The sequence below is a fragment of the Eulemur rufifrons genome, chromosome 6 (assembly GCF_041146395.1).
Source record: "Eulemur rufifrons isolate Redbay chromosome 6, OSU_ERuf_1, whole genome shotgun sequence".
NCBI classification, from domain to species: domain Eukaryota; kingdom Metazoa; phylum Chordata; class Mammalia; order Primates; family Lemuridae; genus Eulemur; species Eulemur rufifrons.
In genome coordinates, this window is record NC_090988.1 from 62,684,585 (window position 1) to 62,705,759 (window position 21,175).

Sequence of the window (21,175 nt, forward strand, 5' to 3'; positions counted from 1 at the left end):
CTGCTGGGGACTGTGTTGGGGGCAGGTGGGGAGTAGTGGGGCCACAGGAAGGATTACAGGGACAGGGAGTGATGACGACGTGGGGATAGAGAGTGTAGCAAACTCTTCCAAGAGGATTGGCTGGGAAGGAAGAAGAGAGAGTAGGCTGGGGGCTGGGGGCGACGACTGGGATTAAAAGGACTTTTCTTAAGACAGGAGAACCGTTAGCATCTTCAAATACTGATGGAAACGATTCAGTAGGAAAAGAAGGTAAGAACACAGGAAAGGGAGGAGATAATGACCCAGGAGCCAAGTTCAGGTGAGGCGTCCACCTGAGGAAGGGAAAAAGACACCTGTTCCACCGTGACCAGAGAAGGGGTCACCCTGCTAGTTAGCAGCCCAGACGGAGCTGGGGCTCATTCATTCATGGACTCATTCAGCAGGTATTTATTGAGCACCTGTTCTTCACTGGGCACAATTCTAGCCACAGGTGAAACAGACAAAAGCCACAGCTCACCTTCACAGGAGAGAGACAGTAAACAAAATAACATAGAGAACTGTACAGTTTATTGGAAGGTGAGACAACTAGGACAGCAAAGGGGCTGCAGTCTCACCCCAGGATGGTCAGGGCGGGCCTCAGTGAGAAGGTGGCGTCAGACCAAAGACTGGGAGGTGGTAGGTGAGCGAGCCCTGTGTGAAAATATCTGGGGTAATATGTTCTAGGCAGGAGCAAGAGCAGTGCAGAGGCCCAAGGAGGCCACATGCCCCAAGTGCTGGCAGAACATCAAGGAGATGACATGGTCAGGGCAGAGAAGACTGGGGACAGTTCTAGGAGATAAGGTCACAGGGCCCCAGGGGACTAAGTTATATAGGACTTGGAAGGCCAGGTGGGGCCTTCAGCTTTCACTCTGAGTGGATGAGGAGCCATCAGAGGGTTTTGAGCAAAGGGGCCGCATGATCTGACTTAGGTTTTAATGGGGTCACCCTGGCTGCTGTGTGAGAGTGGACTGAGGGCCGGAGCACAGTGACAGGGAAGGCAGGGAGGCTGAGGAAAGGTAGCTTCTGTGATCCAGGCAAGAGACGAGGGTGGCTGGGTCAGGGTAGCGCAGAAGGTGGTGAGGGGGATCTGGGATCCTGACGCATTTGAAGGCGGAGCTGCCAGGAGTTGCTGGTGTCTTGTGTGAGGAAAGAACAAGAGAAGTCAAGGATGGTGTGAGGCGTTGACTGGAGCCACAGGAGACTGAGCTTGCCGCTCACTGCGATGGGGAAGAGCTCCGTTTGGAGAGTGTGATTTAGATCGAGTTTGATTTATCTGTGAGACGTCCCAGTGGAGATGCCACGTAAGCAGCAGTGCACATGCGTCTAGAATCAGGGGACTGTCCCGGCTGGGGATGTCAATCAGAGAGTCATTGTTGTCTGGGGTTATTTAAAACCATGAGACCAGATGAGATCAGTAAGGGAGAATGTGGACGGAGAGGAGAGTTTCCGAGACCGAGCCTGGGACGTTTCAGTGTTACCAGGGCAAGGGGAGGAGAGGAGGAGGCAGACAGTGAGGAGGCCAGAGCCAGGCCGTGGCCCAACACTGGGAGAAAAGCCATTTCTCGAAGGAGGGCGTGGTCAGCTGGATCAAGTGTGCTGGTGTGTCCAGTAACATGAGAACCAACGTGTGACCACTGGCCTTAGCAACATGGTGGACATGGCCATTTTGACAACAGCAGCTCAGAGGCTGCTGGGCTTGGGCTGGGCCTGGGCTGGGCCCTCTGAACGCATCAGGACCCTCCCTCCGGGTTAAATGGGATGACGTGTGCGTTTGGGCCCTGCACGTGGGAGGTGTGCTCTAAATGCTGGGGTGTCAGATGGCTGGGGTGTGGCTCCAGCAGTGGCACAGAGGATGTGAAGGTCAGGCTTGGAGTGTCCCAGAGTGGCCCCGATCCCCGGGAGGAGCCCTGCCAGGGCCATCCATTCCCACGGTCTCTCTAGACCTGTTCTCTTCCCAGCAGACGAGCCCACCTCCCCCAAGAAGCCAAAGAGTGTCCCTGAGCCGGAGAGCAGCGATGTGGACGTAGGAGCCACCTCTCCCCCACCCTCCGAGTGGACCTCCGTGAGGATCAGCCCCGGGGAGGACGCAGCGGGGCAGGACGTGCTGGCTGTGCGTGTCCTGGTCACCAGCGAGGACAGCAGGTACGCATGGGCTACTATAGGATGAGGGCAGAACCAGGGTTGGAGGAGGGGGACGGCATTCCAGATCTGGCCTTCTCCTCACTGGCTTGCCAGTGACCTCTCTATGCCTCCATTTTCTCATCCGTGAGATGGGGATAGTCACAGTACCTGTCTCAGAGGGACTTGTGAGCATCAAAGAATTAACCTATGGGAAATGTATAGAACAAACAATTCGTGCACATAACAAGCAGGGGAAGTGTCAGCAATTGTTATTTTCTCAGAGCAGGGAAAGGGCCTGGCCCCACTGTCTTCTCCAGGAGGCAGCTCAAATGCAGGCTGCAGTGGAGGGGTGCAGAGTGGGTGCCCACGGGGCCCTCCCCCTGCAAGATGGTGGTGAGTGGGGGTGGGGAGGCCAGGCTGGGTGGGGGGGACATGAGCAATGAAGCCCTGGTGCTGTGGGTGACTGTTTCTCAGAGGCCGTCCCCACCATCTGCGTCAGCATCACCTGGAGCGGTTATCGGACGTGCAGCCCCTGGGCCTGTCCCCAGACACACTGAACTCAAGCAGGAAGTCTGTTGGCAGCGGCCCCACGTTAACCTTGTGGGTCTGTTCTTGACTAAGACATCATTCTGCAGGGCCTGACTGGAATTCAAAGAGAATTTTTAAGTGGAATAGTGAACCTCGTTTGCGATTTTCAAAGCTAAGCAGGCCTCACCGAGGAGAGTGGACGGGGCAGGGGGTGGCGTGGAGCAGATGGAGATGGGCTTGCTGAAGGACCGAACGAGACGGAAAGAGAATTCCAGGGTCACGCCCAGAGTTTGACTTGAGTGGCTGAAAGGCTGGTGCCTTGAGGTGGGGAGATTTCAGGGAAGGCGCGGGTTTGTGGAGAAATGGAGCTTGGCTTGGGACCTGCTGGGTTTGAGACGCCTGTGCCGGTGTGGACCCGGCGTAGGTGGTTGACCGTGTGGGTGCAAAGGTCTGGGAGGCAGGCCTGGGAGTGGGGACCGGATGGGCTGTCAGAGCCAAGGGCTCTGCCGTGGTGCTTATGGAGTAAGAACCGCTCCTGCAGATAAAGAAGCGCTGAGCCCAGAAGAGAGGCCCTGGGCACGGAACTTTCAGTGGGCAGAGAAGGAGCTGGCAAAACCCCCGGGAGCAGAGAACCCGGGAATGTGTGGGCAGGGAGTCAGAGGAGAAGTGTCTCCGGAAGGGGGTGTGGCTCACTGTGTCAGAGGCTGCCCCAGGGTCCAGTCAGGTGCCCTAGAGAGTGACCTGTGGACTCCCTGGCTGGAGGATTGTTGTTAACTTGGACAAACACGGAGGGAAGGAGCAGAACCTGACAGGAGGAGGTGTGGGGACAGTGTGAGGGGAAATGGAGACTGCGGGTGTGGACGCCTGGCTCACCAAGTCTTGATTGTGCAGACTCTGGAGTGGGAACGTACATCTCAGCAAGTTCCACAGGTGATTCTGCGTGACAGCCACTGCTGTGGAGTGACCAAGCCATCACTGAGCCGGAGAGCAGGGCCCAGGGCAGGGACGCTACCTGCCCCGGATCACAGGCCTTCATTGTCTTCTCTGTCTCAATCAGGCAGGGCTATTTCCATTGTAAGAGGCAGAAACCCAGCTCAAACTAGCTTCAGGAACAAAGGCAAATACATTGGCTCCTCTGACTGCAAATTCAAGGCTGGTCCCCCTTCATGCAGGGTTGGAGCTAGAGCCTCAACCACCCGTGCCCCCCAGCCGCCCCTCTGCACGCCGGTCTGGCAGCAGCCCACAGAGATACTATCTCCACGGTGGGACTGTTGGCTGATGATGGTCTCAGCCCATGTCCACCAATTCACGTCTGTAGGTCAAGATCTCAAGGTAGGCCCCCAACTGCTACTGCCCATGTCACAGACCCACCTCGGGGACCAATTGGTGGACAGGACTGGGCACCATGACCGGCCAGGCTTGGCACTCTGTTGACATGGAGCCCATCAACAGGCATGGGTAGATGAAGGCCAGGGGCCTCGTGGTAAGAGCTGTGCTGGATTTACACATGCAGAGAGAGAGTGAATGTGTATATTTTCACTAAACTGTCACTGCCCAACAGGTTTTGTGCTTTCCCATTGTGGGACTGTGCCTGGGCTGTCCCTCCTGCCTGGGACCCCCTGCCTCCCTTCTGTGAGTTCCCGCCAGTTATTTAAGGCCCACGTTAAATACGACCCCACCCCCACCCTGCTCCGGGCTCTTTTCTGTCCATCGTCCATTCCGGGTGCAGGAGAGCAGTATGCAAACGCCGGAAGTTCCAGGACCAGCCCCTAATGCTGAGCTTTCTGACCCCAGCGACCTCAGGCGGCATGCAGGGGCTGGGTGAGGCAGGGAGACCCGCCTGTGTGTGGACGGTCCACCCTACGGCTGCTGGGCTCCTTCCTCCCGCTCTGATCCGAGCCCGCGCTATTCTGCTCAGGCTGCCCCAACAAAGTACTGCAGACTGGGCGGCTTCACCGGCAGAAATTTATCATCTCACAGTTCTGGAGGCTGGAAGCCCCAGATCAAGGTGTAGGCAGGGTTGGTTCCTGCTGCGGGATTTGAGGGAAGGGTCTGTCCCCAGCCTCGCTCACTGGCTCGTAGGCGGCGTCTTCCTGTTCGCATGGTGTTCTCCTTCTGTGCGTGTCTGTGTCGAAATGTCCTCTTCTTATAAGGGCACCAGTCATTAGCCCTAATGACCTCTGTAAGACCCATCTCTGACTGTAGTCCCATTCTGAGGTCCTGGGGATTAGGATGTCAACAAAGGAATCTGGGGGACACAGAACTGCCCAGAACAAAGTCTGAGGCTGGGCCCTGGGCACAGAGGACGGAACCGCTGGGCTTGCCCAGGCCCCTGGGTTCTGTGGGAGGCACGTGGGTGGGTGCAGTGTGGGCGTGTGTTGGGGTGGGTTCCCGGGCTCCTGACCACCCGCTCCCTCCTTCCTCCTCCAGCTCCGACGCAGAGTCTGACTATGGCGGCACCGAGGCCTCCAGTTCGGAGCCCTGGGAAGAGAGGCCCCAGCGGCCAGAGTCCCCACCTCTGCCACAGCCCCTGGTCCGGCACGTCTCCCTGAGGGAGCCCCTGACCAGGGCGGCCTCTGCACAGTGCCCCGAGGAGCCCACAGGGGTGCATGGTGAGCACAGAGCCCAGACGCTTGGTTCTGGGACGTGGGGAGGGAGCGGAGACCCCACAGACAGATTTTCCTCATGGAGGACCAGGTGACACTCGCCCTTGGGCTCGGAGGCAGTGGGGCTAGGATCTCTAGGGAGTGAGGCGCAGGTGAGAGTGAGGAGATTGGGACCAGGCCTGGTACCCCTTTCCATGAGACGCTTTGGGATCCCATGTGGGAAGATGTCACGGGGCCTGGCCACTGTCCTGTGTCACAGGATAGCAAAGATAAGGGCCCAGGACTCTCCTGCCTGGAGCAGTCTCTCTCCTGCCTCCTGCGTGTGTATCTCCGTAGGGGCCCTCCAGCGTTCCACGGCCCCCGAGGGAAGGCAGGGGGGCCTGGCTGCTGTTGCACAACGTGCAGCCCTGGGCAGCACTGCCTCCCTGGGACCACCTGGGCGCCTGCCTCAGGGCAGCACGGGGGCCATTTCTGGAGCTGGGGGCTCGTGGGAGACACCCAGACTTTACTCACAGTAACCAATGCACCTCCACTGAGTACCGGTAATGGGCTGGGACTTTCCCATGCATGGCCTGTTTCAGCCCCGGGACGACCTGGAGGTGAGTATGAGGCCTGCTCTGCAGGTGAGCAGACGGACTGACTGCTTTCCCAGGGCCTCATGGCCAGACAGGGACCACAGTGGTGCGGTCAGTGCTGGGTGACTCCACCCTCTTAGCTCTCCTTCCTAAAAACAGCTGTCTTTAGCAACTTGGGACCCAATCGTCTGACTTCTGGGCAACTTCTGGGAGAGCCTGGGCAGGAACAGGCTGAGACTTGCCACCGTCTGAACAACCTTCGCTGGCTGGGAGGGCTGGGGCTCAACTTGTCCTGCACCTCCCTCTGGTGGCCAAGAGCAGAATTGCCCCCGGACCAGGGCTGGGAGCTGGAAAGAACTCGTATAGTTATTTTTAAATCCTAGAAACTCTGAATTTATCCTCCCAAATGAGCCTTTTTTTAAAAAGGAAAAATTGTCATCAAAACACAATTGTTCAGTACCATTGTGGGATGTCCATAAAGGCTTAGCACTGGCAATGAGCTGAGTCCCGGCCCGTGCCTAGCTGGGTCTAGCCCTGCCTCTGATTACTGCTTGGCCTTGTACAGCCTCCGTCTCCCTGGGCTGCAGCCCCCTCATTTGCAGATATGAAGCCTGCTTGCCTTTCATCCCTTTCCTTCACTTCTCCTTTCCCCCCAGTTGCCAGGGGATTTCAGGCAACTTACAAGAAAGACATAAAACAAAATTGTGTATCCATATATATGAAAAAGCAGGCATCATAATCAGGGTTAACAGAACCAGTTTAGGAGGTATAGACCCCAGAGAGGCAGAACATAGTCCTAAGCAGTTGCTCTCGTTGAATCATAACCTTGATTCTGAGTTTTCTGGCAGCTAATGTTAAAAAAGGAAACACAGACAATTATTATTCTCATTGTTCATGAGGAAAACATATACTAGTTTACAGCAAGGTCTCAGAGCAGGGACAGCTCTTCCTAACGCTTCACTCTGCAGCAAGTTTGCAGCTCGTGTCAAATAGATGATATTGAGAGATGTATTAGATCATGTCTTAAACAACAGCTCCTCAGAAGATGCAGCCATGGTTTCCTCAAGGCTGTTTCTTGTATTACTCCCTTGCTGGCAGGTAAGGGCATGCCAACCACACATAACTCAGTGAAAGAAGTTCTCCCAGCGGGGTGAGAGAACTGAGAGAGTAAAGCAGTGTGGCCAAAGCATTTCATTTCTGACAGTCCAGTTTAACTCTAGGATAAAATGCAGAATAGGTAGAGACATGAATAGACTGTATGTCTTTCAAACAATTTCTATTGAGTTAGTCTTCATCCATCATTGCTTTGACCACTAATAGGCAGACCACATTGTGAGGTTAAAATCTCTGACACAGGTCTAAGTATCGTGTTTTGTGTTGCCGGTTATGGTGGCCCCATCCCTATACCAAATAATGTAGGGTGTATGGGTATTAAAGACCTTCATTAGCCACAATTCTCTCCTGGACAAATGCCTCCAAGGCGAGTTAAGGGAATGCTGGACAAGAAGAGGATATTGCTTTAAAAAGACTCCTGCTTTGTACAGTCATGCTCATAGAAGCATTAGTCACATTCGTCCAAATGTGATGGGCAAACCAACAGACAAATGGATAAACAAATGTAGAATGTAGTATATCCATACCATGACACGTTATGTAGCCTTACAAAGGAAGGAACTTCTGATACACGCCACAACGTACATAAACCTTGAGGATGTTATGCTAAGGGAAATAAGCCAGTCATAAACAGATAAATACTATATGATGCCGCTTATATAAGGCCCCTGGAGCAAATTCATAAAGACAGAAAGTAGACTGGTAGTTACCAGGGACTGGGGGCGGGGGGTGCGGAGTTATTGTTTAAAGATTGCAGAGTTTCAGTTTGGGGTGGATGTAGCGATAGTTGCACAGCGGTGCGAGTGTACTTAATGCCACTGAACTCTATACTTAAAAATGTTTCAAATGGTAATTTTTATGTTACATGCATTTTCCCACACTTTAAAAGATGACTTCCAGGACTGCCTCAGCACATTAAGAGACCTATCATATCCTTGATGTTCATAGAGCACGCCCAGATGGTCTGAAACATCACTTACGCCCTGCATTATTGTCCCCAGAAAACACTGCTGTGGAAAACACTCCCCTAAAACATCCGGTAAAGTGACTCTTGAAAGTCTTGTTTAAAAGTCAGATTCCCAGGTTCCCATCTTCAGAGATTCAGATTCGCTGGATCTGCAGTGAGGCCAAGTATCTGCATTTTGCTTGAGCACCCCGGGTGCTGCGACACAGTGGACCGTATCCCACACGTGGGGAATCTCAGAAGCACAGCTTGGTGGAGGGCCTGCCTGCGTGAGCTGGGTGTGCAGAGCATGCCCAAGCAACAACATGAATTGATCTAGTGCATTGGATTCTTGGCTATACACCAGTTAGATTTAGGAGGACAATCTGCCCTCAAATTATTCTGGCGAAGAAGAATTGGTATTTATCCATAATTTTTTGGCAATAATTTGATAACAGGATGGTCCATGGCATACGGAGGGCACCACTAGTTTGCAACAATGAAACGGTATCGCCAGCACCACATGGCAGAGTACTCACCCTCTGCCTGTTTTTATAGCAGGTCATGTACTATGGTTTCTGCAAGTGCCCCTTTAAAATAAATATAAATTAATACACATAAAATATAAGCTAAAAAGAAAAGAACCAGTCCTGATTTTGCTGTTCAAAATTACTAGATGAACTCACTTCCCAGAATCACAGTTGGGATCTTAAAAAAAGAAAGAGAGAACTCATTACTACCCAGCCTAATGTTCCATTCTCATTGCGGTGAAAATGTATGCATGTGTGCCCTGTAAGCACCAGTGATGGAAAATCTCTCATGGATTTTAGCCATTTCTCATAGGTTCCATTCCACAAGGTTAAATGGTTAACTTTGGTCAGCAGGACGTAGCTGTACTAAAGCCTGCTTGCTCCTTATGCAAAACATCCAGGCTGGAAAACCCAGCCTGCACTTGGCAGGGAGGAATTGGACCTACACTGCAGTGGGGAGATGGGGAGACTAAGTGCCCATCCACACAGGCTCCTTCTCAACTCGTGGACTTGATCTTGAGAGCAGACCTGTGGGACTGGGACCTGCCGGGCAGAGCAGGCACAATACGTCTCCGAGTTCAGTAAGGAAGGAAGAGGGGCCAAGGGTCTAAGCAGCCGAGGATCCTGACTTGAGGAAAGGAGGCCCCCAGTTCGTGGCTGACAGCTGTGCTGCCCAGCCCAGCTGCTAAGAAGGAGCTGAGGCCCCGCTCTGAGGCCTGGCAGGGAGCAGGGTGTCTAGGACCGTTTCTAGGGGGAGAGGGGGCTGGGCCAGCTGAGCCTTGGGGTCAGAGAGTCTTGTGTTCAGACCTGCCCTACCCCATACTCCCACACCCAAATCGCTCCCGCAAGCTTCCTTTCCTTCCTCACCTCCTGGCCCCAGGTGTGTGAGCACTCAGAGGTCCCTATTCTGTCTCTCTGCATGTGCTGGGGGCACAGAGGCCTGAGAACAGATCTGAGGGCCCTGCCTGGGAATGGGCACACTTGGATCCCACCTCACGCCCTAAATGGCCAATGCATGTGATGTTCAGTGTGCTCAGCTAATCCTCCAGGCCCCACTGGTCAGAGGGTCTTCAGTACGAAGTACACAGTGTCTGCGACGTGTTTCCATTGGAACCAGGCCAAGAGGAGGGGTCGTGACAATGGATTGTCCAGAGCTTCAGTTAAAACTGGTTTCCAAAGGGCTTCTGGGGCTCTATGGGCACAGGGGAGGGTAGAACTTTCTTCAGCTTTCTGACTTCAATCAGAGCAGCTCCAGTTTTTACCTGTTCCACACATGGAACATTGATATGAGGCATCAGCTGTAAAGAAGTTTTCTGATATAAATGAATGAATGTATGCATGTACATATATATGCACGCATGACTATAGTGTGCATGTAAATACTAATGATCGGTGACTTAGAATGACAGCTCAGAATTTGAGGCATTTTCTGATTAAGGGCAGTAACTATCCCATAACAGGGTCTCAATAAATGTTTGGTGAGTGAATGAATGGAAAGTATGGTGTTGTGTGTTGTGGAGACAGGGAAGTGCTGTCTGGGGGAAGGAAGGGGTTCATTGGTCTATTAAGTTTTGGTAAATGGGCCATAGGAGAAAAATCCCTGTTTATTCTACACATTGAACAGACTCCTCCTCCCTCCCCACCTTCCCTGTCCCTTGGTTTTTCCACAGCTGCTCTGCAACGAGCCAGTAGCTTCCAGTCTCCAACCCGGAGCAAATACCAGAACTGGAGAAGAGAATTCCAGTCCAGTGAGTCACGAGCTCTCTGGGGTGGGGTGGGGGGTCCTGGGGGCAGGCGGGAGTTCTCTGGTTAATTCTCAGGGGCAGCCGTTCTCGTTCCTTATGTGGCATCTTCTCTGACATGACCTCCAGGATTGGAGGGGCCAGAAATTAAATACACGCCTGACTTTTCCACTGCTGACTAGAAGAAGCATTTCCCAAGGGATTGGGGACCTTCCTGTCCCCCTATACCCCCTACTCTGGAATCATGAGGCCTTAGGACTCTGTAGTCTTGCCGGGACAGAGTCTAAGCAGCCATCAGCTCCAAGATTTTGAAACACACATGGGTACGCTGAGGTCCAGGGACTCTAGACCGTTTGATTCTGTACACTGGAGTTGGGCTGAGGTGTCAGCTTAATGGTCTCATGCAAAGCAGGAAGCTATGTACACACACACACATGCACACACGAGCATGTGCACACACGGACACACACACACATCACACACGCGTACATGCACACACACAGCCCCCCTCCTTGTTCTGAGCAGGCCTTGGCCCAAGCATCCCTGGGAAGATCAGGGTTGGGTGAGGACCAGGGCTGCGGTGGGTGCCAGGGCAGCAGGCCCCCTCTAGGGGCACAGTGACCACACACAGTCCCACAGCACCTGGGCTGGCCCCCATTCCAGGCCCCGCAGCAGTTATAGAGCAGGAATTCCCCACCCAGGCCCTGAGTGAGGGGCAGGGACTCTTCATCCCATTCCAAGTCCTTCACCACCTTCCTCTCCCCTCTATGTCCACTTCCTCGCCAGCCTCGCCCCAGGAGAGGTGGACCCAGGAAGGCCTTGAGTTAGACGGGGGTTTCTACCAGAAACGCTGCAGCAGTTGGAATAGAGCCCTGGTTTTCCTTCCCTGTGAGTCAAGGCTAACTGCCGGCCAATGAGTCATTCCCTGGCAAGCCCTGGACTCACCGCCCTCACCGGGTCCGGCTGGGACGGGGCGCCCAGGAGCAGGAACCAGAGCTGCATTCCCGGGCAGGCTGCTTCACCTGCAACGCCCTAAAATAACTCTTGAATCATCAGATAGCCCCCAGGCATAAGAGCAGAGGACAGACGGAGTTGACATTTCCACATGTCCATTATCTCGCCTACTGCCCTGCTCCAGTCCTCCCCAGGTCCCTGGGGTCCCGCTGCCCACCCGCGACAGGACTGTGTGGGTGCACAGTCTGTGCCAACGCTTCCAGCCCACTTTTCTGAGCGCTGCCAGTGGAGTGTTCAGTCTTGCCCTCAGGAACTCCCAGCACCCAGATTGGGGTGAGAGCAGGGAGGCTGGTGGGAGACACCCCCCTCCCCCGGCCCCAGCAGGGTCTGGGTGCTGGAGGGGGCGTAGGAGAGGGGACAGCTGGGCAGCTCCGTGTTTCTGGGATGGGCCGGGGACCTCAGCCTTTAGTTACCAAGGAGGATCAAGTGCTGATTCTCAAGTATGTATGAGAGCTGGCTTGAGGGCTTGAGTTTGAACCATTTCTATAGCCTAGTGTCTACCTGGTCTGGCCCAGAGGAGAAACCCAGTCCTTGTTTGCTGAATGAATAAATGAACCAAGGAATAAGCTGGCTGGACTGGGTGCAAATGTAGCACATGGGTTCAGGCCTGTGCAGGCTGCTGCCCCTAGAGGGCGCTCCAAGACTTTGAGAGGGATTTGTGCTTTCCATAACCTCCAAATTCTGCGAAGCAGCACCCTGGAATCCCACCTTGTGAAAAACCCCACAGCTGAAAGCCTCCAGAGCCATCTTTTTGGTTATCTTCATTTTTCCCAAAAGGAAACCTCAAAGGGCAGGACTGGTCTTGTCCAGGGAGCAGAACACAGGGCACCATCCCTGCAGTCCGGAGGAATGGTGCCCGTCACAGCCAGTGCTGGCCCCAAACCCCAGAGAGAGGGCAGACAGGGCTGGGAGACTGCCCTTGACACCCTCCCCCAGCTACCATGACCTCTGGGACCTAGGAGAAAAGTCACCATTGCCAGAGGACCCCCAGGAAGGGCCTGGAGGCTCTCCCGAGGCCCTGGTCTGCTCGTCAACACTCCCTTCCATGCACAAAGGGACCCTAAGGGCCAGCAGCACCCAGGACCAGGAAGAAGGCAGGGCAGCCCTGTGTGGGCCATACCCAGGTTTCAAGGAAAGGGCTGGCAGAGGAGGATCTGAGTTTGCAAATGAGGGGTTCCTAGGCCAACCAGTTAGAGAAACCTTGAGTGGGGTCAGTGTGCAGCCCCCTCTGGAATGGGCGAGGGGTTCAGCAGTGTCTTTATTGGACACCACTTGTGTGCATGAGAGAATGGAAAGGGACTCCTATTTATCGAACAGGTGGCATTTCCTTTGTGTCCTGCACCACTGGGCAGCTCTTTTTATGCCATTGCCTTCCTGCAACCACCCCAGAGAGCTGCACCACACTGACCATTCGGGGGTGAGGAAACCTAGGGTAAGTAGCCAGCTCAGGGTCAGGCAGCTGGTGTGAGTGTGGAGGCCGTGGGGTTCCAGGCTGCCTTTTACCATCTTCTGAGAGGACCCACAGGCGCTGGCCTCCCCACTGGCTCCCAGCTGGGCCCTGGCTCCCCCGCCCTCCCCCCCAGCTGGCCTACCTCCCAGGCAGTGACTTGAGTGGCAGCCGGGGCCAAGGGCTTGGTTCCTCCATCTCCTTGAGCCCTGCTGGAGTGAAGACAGCGCGTGAGGACCACGTGTGGAGAGAGAGACCTCGAGCTGGGGTGGGGATTAGAGAAGGGAGGAGGGAGCAGCTGCTGGGTCATGACCTTGGGAGCCCTGGGCTTTTCTGTCAGGCTTGGTTCCCAAGGTGGCCCTGGCTTTGTGCCAGAAGGTCCCCTGAGCGCTCCTCGGGGGAGCAAAAACGCAGTCTGCTGAGCTGAGGGGCCTTGAGACGTGTGAAGGAGTTTGGTTCAGGCGGCAGAGAGAGGAGAACGAGGGGGCAAGGAAGAGGGGAAGAAGGAATTTGGCAGGAATTTGGCAAGCTGAGGACAGGAAGAAAGACAACAACTGACTCACAACTTTTGCCTTTTTAGGCTCGAACCTTCTCCTTGTGGGCTGCAGCAGGGTGCGGGCAGCGGGAGGCAGGCCAGCCGCCTCCCCGGCAGCTCCTTCCTGCCCGCCCTCGATCACATCTGCTCCCAAGTCACCTTTCTCTGGGAAGCAGGCTGGGCGGCCGCCCCGGGAGCTCGCTGACCCGGTGTGGCACCATCTGCTCAGAACCCAAGGCTGGGAAGTGTGGTCGGACACACACGCATTTGTGTATGAGCAAAGCCAGGCAGCGTTCTGAGAGCCCACCCGAGTGGTCCCCCAGTGCGGGTGGGGCTCAGTTTACCCAGTCTTTGTGGGTCCCCCAGCAGCAGCCTCTCACCCAGAAACTGAGACCAGGGGACTGTGTTGGGCTGAGAAGCTACAGTCTGAAGAATGGATGCCTTGGGGGGAATCCGAAGGGGTCAGCCGAGCAGCCAGAAGCAGGAGTTGGAGGTCAGACGAGAGAGAGGGCTGGTTAGGCGCAGTGGTCCTGGGACATTTCTGAGGGACATCCGTTCTGTGACACTATGGTTCCTAGAACAGCTGGTTGGGCTGAGGGCAGACGCTGAGTAGGCAAATCTGAAAGGGTGCATGCCATTTTTCTGAATCTATTTGCAGATGAATGATCTGAAATGGTACAATATGGAGAAAAAAATGCTTGGGATTTTCGATATAAGGTTACCATACTCAAGGGGAAGAGGGAGAGAGGGAGAAGGCGCATGCACGTGAGCTTAGCTGACCTTATAGGCTACAACTGTTAGGATTCTGTTCTGCCTGGGGGAATCTCGGCTCCCCACAGCTCAGAGCAGGCCTGTCCCCAGGCCCCTGCTCCACTCTTCCTCCCGCGTCTCAGAGCAGCCACGCTGCATCCCATTTGTTCCCTGACCCACGGGAGCTTGGTGTGGACCCCACTCCAGGTGCTTCACATGACTCCACTCACTGGAACCTCCCTCCCTTGTGATCTCTTAAAATCTCAAACCACCCGTCGTCTGGGAGCCCCTTGGTGCCCATGTGAGCAGGAAGAGCCCCTTTCGTTAGTGGAGAATGTCTACCCTGTCTGTGCCCACAGCAAATGGTTGGTGTCTTGTGTGGTTTACTGACTAAGTAAGTGATCTAACACGGCCCCAGCTACCAACCACAGTGGCTTTAGGGAATCTTTAGAAGCAGATGCCAGTTTCTAAGAAACTCTCTGGAGGCTCCCTACATCTCAGGAACATTCTCACGTGAGTCTGAAACACGATGGTTCTCAGACTCTTCATCCTGGCACCTCCTTTCCCCCACAGGACCCTGCCACTCCTATACCCACTCCTCCATGTCCCAAGCCATGGGCACCGGGGACCTCTGAACCGGCCTCTGACATCTTCCTCTCTCTGGCTCTGCTCATAGAATGGAAGCTTCACTTGCTAATAAAACCTCCACCTTTCTCGGTAAGGTAGTAACAGCTCTGTAACGGAGGGTGTATTCTTTCCTTGGTAGGTTTGACATCAATGAACAAAAGAACTGTGTCTCCTCCAAAGGAACCTTCTCCGTCTCTTCCTTTTTCTTCATTGTCCTCTCTTTCATCTTCCCCACCATCTTCTTCCTCTTCAGCCAGTATCCCTAGGAATGCTCTGGATGGTTCCTCTCCACCTCAGGTGAGTGCCCCGAGGGCCCCGCACAGGTGTTAGAAGCTGAGCTGCCTCCAACTTTCCACTCTTAATTCTGGATTCTAAGTGCTCTTAGGTCAACCCAAGTGCAAAGCCAGGGCCAGAGAAATGCCCTGTCAGGGGCCCAGCCCAGCCTTCCTGCATGTGCCTTTCGTGAAAGCTCATGCTGCTCCTTCACAGCCACCCCCGAGTCACTCCCTGAGCACACTTTACAGGTATAGGCTGTGCAGGTGTTGGGCTGCACCATGGGAGGCAGAGGTGCTAGGACATTATGCTCTTCCCTTGAGGAACTCTCAGAGGGTGTTGAGGAGCTCACAGCCAGAGGATGGCAGGCATAGAAGTGAGGGTACCTTCGGTAGCATCCGAGAACCTTGGAAGCAACATCTCGCTTGAATGGAGAATGTCATCATTGATGTGCAGGGCTGGACTCTGTCCTCCCATGTGTGTTCATCAAACCTCTGTTACCTGCCGGGCTCTTCTCTCTGGGAAGCAAAGCACACAAGACAGAAAAGATGTGTGCTCTTGTGAAGCCCCTGTCCCATGACCTGCCCCTGGGCATAAGAGCTCTTGGAGGGTACAAACCAGTCCTTCTAGAGTCCCAGTTCCTGCATGCTAGAAATAGCTCCTTTCTCAATGGTGCAAGGTGTGAGGTTCAAAAGGGTCACTGGCAGGTCCTAAAGGCCATCCTTGGGCTACCACAGCTCTAGAGAAGGTGACTGTTTTTCTCCTTACCTTGATGGCTTGGTTGTTGGAGGAACATGCCAATGGGTGGCACGTGTCCCTTAGTAGGGAGCATGGCTGAATAAGCCAAGGAGGAGCTTGGCCATCCACGGAGGCCAGGCCAGCCCTGCCCTCACAGCCCAGGAGCTTGTCAACTGCAGGGGCCAGGCCTTTGCCTCCCCTCTGGCTTCCTGCCCACCCAATGTGGGACCCAGAAAAGCCTTTGATCAGTGCTGATTCGGGGCTTCCAGGCAGAGGCTGGCAGGTCCCAAGGCAGCCACTTAGAACAAAGAGCAGCCCTTTGAAATCATCTTAGGCAAAGCTACTTTTGAATTTGGGTATCTGAGATCTAGAGAAAAGAAAGGCAGCGGTCATGGATTGAGATTTGCCTTCCTCGTATAAATAAATGGTGGGAATTGTAAATAACTGCCATTTTTGCCCATCCCCTCTAGGTGACAGCTTACGACCCCTCCTCACAGGTCTCAAGAGGTCATCACAGTCCTCCCACCCCAATCTTTCTGAGGCGAGCCAGAGCCCAAGGGGCACCCAGGGAAATTCCCCTCTATCTGCCCCATCGCCTGGTGCGGGAGGGGGCAGAGTACAGCCCCGTGAGCCCTGGCAGAGATGCAAGCCCTGCGGAAAAGGCTTCTGATGGGTGCCAGGAGGCAGAGGCCCCTCTCGGGGACACCAGAAGCATCCACAGAGGCCCACACCCCACTGGGGGTAAGGACAGGTGCGTGCCAGACCAAGAGCCATCTCCCAGGGGTGGAGAAGACCCTGGAGAATGGAATATTGGACCCAGGAGGGGAGAGGAGGCTGGGCCAGAGCTGGCGGAGGAGAAGAAGTCCGGCTTAAAGAAGTTAGTCCTCACTCAGGAGCAGAAGACCATGTTGCTGGATTGGAACGACTCCATCCAGGAGAGGGTGCGCCTCGAGGCTGGGGAGCGGCCTTCCCAGAAAAGTGCTGAGAACGGAAGAGGAGGCCGAATATTGAAACCAGTCCGCCCCTTGCTGCTCTCTCAGCCGGTGAGAGAGACCCTGCCAGCCCAGAGAGAGGCTCTGGAGGACATGGGGACCCCGGCAGAACGAGCCCCAGGGGAGCACAGCGTGCCCCCACCCCGGTCCCCGCTGCGGCTCATAGCCAATGCCATCCGAAGGTCCCTGGAGCCCCTCCTCCCCAACTCCGAACGTGCGAAGAAGGCCTGGGCCAAGCCAGAATCCAAAACTTTGCCCACCCGCTTGCTCAGCCTTCGCAAAACCAGTTCCAACAAAGACCAGGAGCAGCATTCCCCGGGGAGAACCGTGGCGGGCAGGGCCCCAGCCTTCTTCTCCCTGGGAACCCAGTCCTCAGACCTCAGCCCTCCTGACCCGGCCCTCCGCACCCACAGTTTGCCCAATCGGCCATCCAGGACCTTTCCTGCACTCACGCCCCCACCCTGCAGCAAGATGGAAGATGTCCCCACACTCCTCGAGAAAGTGAGTTTGCAAGAGACCTTCCCAGAGGCTTCTATGGTTCCAAAGAAAAGAATCTCACTGTTTTCCTCCCTCAGACTCAAAGACAAATCTTTTGAGAGTTTCCTTCAAGAATGCAGACAGAGAAAGGACATCAGGGACCTCTTTGGTAGCCCCAAGGGGAAGGTGCAGCCTGTGGACAGCGCCCAGCTCCTGGAGAAGCCGGTGCAGCCTTTGAGAAGCGCCTCCCTGCCACAGGCCGCCCACACCCCTCCCCCAGCGGGACGTGCAAGTAAGTGGCTCTTTCCTAACAAACATCTAGGGTTCCTGCTGGGCTGTTAGTCAGCCTCACTGGGTTAACAAGCAGGCGTCTTTTACTGTGGTTTTTTTGCTTTTCAAATTGAATTCTGACAAAAGTACGAAAACTTGAAGGTGAAAATTTTGGAAATAATCTGAAAAATTAGTTTTGAAATTATGTTATAGAGTGTGTTGAAAAGGGACAAAGAATCAGCCATAATTCCACCACTTTCCCACTCATTTTCCATATGAATGTTTTTTACTAAGTTATTAGTAAGTTATACATGGAAATTTGTATCTTTTTTAATCAACATTATATCATAGGCATTATGCCAATTATCACATAGTCTACATAAATATGATTTAATTGATATTCTATCTAGTGGATATGTTATCATTTAATGAATTATTTTCTTATTGTTTAACTTATAGGCATTCATGTATATATAAATTATATATGAATATTTTTATATTTTATATATGGTGTTGAATGAATATTTTTATACATATAACTTTTTCTTTCCTTTGAATTACTTGCCTAAACACTTTTATGTATGTTTGCTTACTGATGTAAACATAGGCTTTTTTATATTTAAATCTGATTAATTTTTTTAAATTCTAAAATGAATTAATATGTCAAAAAATCAGCATAATCCAACAATGTGGAAATATCTAATAAAAAGTAAAATGTATTATCTCATCCCCTCTCCTCCTTGCCAAAGTTTTAGTATATTCCCTTAGAGACAGTTTAGCTAAACATTTGCATGAGTTCTTTTTTGTTGTTGATATTTGTTTGATTACTTTAAACAAACCATGATTCTACTATCACTATTGTTGAACAACTTTGTTTTTCTTTATTTTTTTACCTTTTTATTTTCTTATTTAACTTTTATTCTGGAGCATTAGTTTTCAAGTAAAAAATTATTTATCTTCTTAGGTACCATAATCAAGCAGCTAAATAGATTACAAGAGACTTTGTTTTCAGCCAAGTTCAGGGTAAGCATGGACAGGCTGGAGTATAACTACACCCTTATGTCTCACATTGTAAAATTGAATGTGCTGTGCATTTTTTGATAGCTAATAAATTTATGTGGTTCAAAGTCGAAGGGTACAAAAGGCACAAAATGAAAAGTCCTCTCTCCCTTCCTCGTACCTGAGTTATTGTGTCCTATCCAATGATGGTAGATATTATTGTCAGTTTCTTAGGTATGTTTGTAGACAGAATGTATACATATCAGAGCAAATTTACATATAATATCCATTCTTTTTTTTTTTTACACAAATGATAGCATGGTAGCATACTGTACACATCTTTTTTATACTTTTTGTTTTGTTTTGGAGATCATTCCATGTTAGTACATAAAGAACTTTCTCCTTTATTTTATAGCTGTATAGTATTCCATTCTGTAAATTATGATGTACCATAATTTATGTAGCTAGTCCTTTATAATACAAAGTTTAAGTTATTTCAAATCTTTGGTTATTGCAAATAGTGCAATAGTAACTGTGCAATAAGTAACTGAAGTGTTTGGGAAGGATGTGGCTAATGAACACACAGTATGTCGATGGTTTGAGAAGTTCCACCGTGGTGATTTTAATCTTGAAAATGAGATACATGGTCGACCTGAGACCAACGTGAATAATGATGAGCTGAAAGCTGTAGTGGAAGTGAATCCATCTCAACCTATGTGTGAATTAGCAGCAAGGTTTGACGTTACTATTCCAACAATATTTGACCATTGGAAACAAATCGGCAAGATAAAGAAGTTGGCTAGATGGGGTCCACATGAATTAAATGAGCGTCAGAAGAGAAATCGTCTCAAAGCTTGCCTTTCTTTGCTGTCACGACATAAAGGCAAACCATTTCTACACTGTATTGTTACATGTGATGAAAAATGGATTCTTTTTGACTATTGCAAATGTTCAGTAAATGGTTGGATAAAAATGAAGTGCCAAAACACAGTCCAAAACCTAATATTCATCAAGAAAAGCTAATGGTGTCTGTTTGGTGGTCCAGTGCTGGTATTGTCCACTACAGCTTCATGACACTTGGTCAGTCAATTACAGCAGATGTCTACTGCAACCAATTGGACAAAATGATGAGGATGCTTGTGATTAAGCAGCAAAGACTGGTCAATAGAAACAGGCCAATCGTCTTGCAAGACAACGCTTGACCACATGTCACTCAAACAATGCTGCTAGAACTACAGAAGCTGAAGTTGGAAACTCTGTCATCCACCTTATTCACCGGGCCTTGCACCAGCTACTGCTTTTTCCAGGCTTTGGACCACTTCTTACGAGGAAAAATACTCAATTCTCAACAAGCTGTGGAAAACGCCTTTTGCAATTTCATCACCACTCACTCTCTAGGCTTCTTCGCTGCTGGCATAAACAAGCTACTGTTAAGATGGCAAAACTGTGTTGATAGTTTAGGCACAAACTTTGCTTAATTGTACTGCTTCTTGTTTAAAGTATAATAAACTACACTTTTGATTTGAAATCTGACATTTCATATTTAATGACCTAATAATTTGATTTTCTTGCTGTTGAGTTGTTTGAGTTCCTTCTATATTCTGGTTATTAATCCCTTGTCAGATGAATAGTTTGCGAATATTTTCTACCATAATGTAGGTTGTCTCTTCACTTTGTTAATTGTTTCCTTTGCTGTAAAGAAGCTTTTTAGCTTGATGTAGTCCCATTTGTCTATTTTTGCTTTTGTTGCCTGTGCTTTGGGGTCTTATCCAAAAAATCTTTGGCCAAACCAGTGTCCTATAGTATTTCCCCAATGTTTTCTTCTAGTAGTTGCATAGTTTCAGGTCTTAGATTTAAGTCTTTAATCCATTTTGAGTTCATTTTTGTATGTGGTAAAAGATGGGCATCTCATTTCACTCTCCTGCATATGAATATCCAGTTTCCCGAGCACCATTTATTATTAAAAACACTGTCCTTTCCATAGAAATTTTATCATGGCATTGGTAATTTCTCAGGAATTGCATTGACTCTATAGATTGCTTTGGGCAGTATAGACATTTTAACAATATTAATTCTTTCAATCTCATGAGCATGGAATATCTTTCCATTTTTTTGTGTGTCCTCTTGAATTTCCTTGATCAGTGTTTTTTAGTTGTCCTTGTAGAGATCTTTCACTTCTTTGGTTAAATTTATTCCTAGGTGGTTTTATTTATTTATTTATTTGCTATTGTAAATGGGATTGCCTTCTCAATTTCTTTTTCAGATTAATTGTTGTTAGCATATAGAAACGCTACTAATTTTTGCATGTTGATTTTGTATCATGCAACTTGACTAAATTCATTTATCAATTCTAAGAGTTTTTGGTAGAATTTTTAAGTTTTTCTAAATATAAGATCATGTTATCTGCAAAGAAGGATAATCTGACTCTTTCCTTTCCAATTTGGATGCTGTTTATATCTTTCTCTTACCTAATTATTCTGACTAGAACTATATAGATTTCAAAATGTTAAACTATTATTGTGTTCCTGGAGTAAACCCAACTTGGCCATAATGTACTATCTTTTTATGTATAACTGTATTGCATTTACTAATTTATTTTTAGGAGTTTTCCATCTATTAATATGTTCATAAGTTGTATTGGCCTGGCATTTTTCTTTCTTTCAGTATCCTTATCAGGTTTTAGTATCAAGCTTATGCTAGTCTCAGAACACAAATTGGGAAGTGTTCCATTTTTTTCTATTCTCTTGATGAGTTTTGTTTCTAAATATTTGTGCTATTTTTTCTTAAACATTTATATACAAATGAAGTCATCTAACCTAGAAATTTTTTGTGGAATGTTTTTAAATTATGAATTAAGTCCCTTTAATAGATAGAGAA

The 21,175-nt window shown here is 50.7% G+C and overlaps 1 protein-coding gene across 1 annotated transcript in view; it reads left to right on the forward strand.

Annotated features, from left to right (window-relative positions):
* Positions 1 to 21,175, forward strand: part of MICAL2 (microtubule associated monooxygenase, calponin and LIM domain containing 2) — a 217,363-nt gene that overhangs the window by 153,883 nt on the left and 42,305 nt on the right. The window contains exons 27-31 of the mRNA XM_069471163.1: positions 1,980 to 2,160; positions 5,098 to 5,279; positions 10,105 to 10,182; positions 14,689 to 14,846; positions 16,031 to 17,321. Of these exons, the coding sequence (XP_069327264.1) occupies positions 1,980 to 2,160; positions 5,098 to 5,279; positions 10,105 to 10,182; positions 14,689 to 14,846; positions 16,031 to 17,321 (1,890 nt within the window). The remainder of the gene's footprint in view (positions 1 to 1,979; positions 2,161 to 5,097; positions 5,280 to 10,104; positions 10,183 to 14,688; positions 14,847 to 16,030; positions 17,322 to 21,175) is intronic.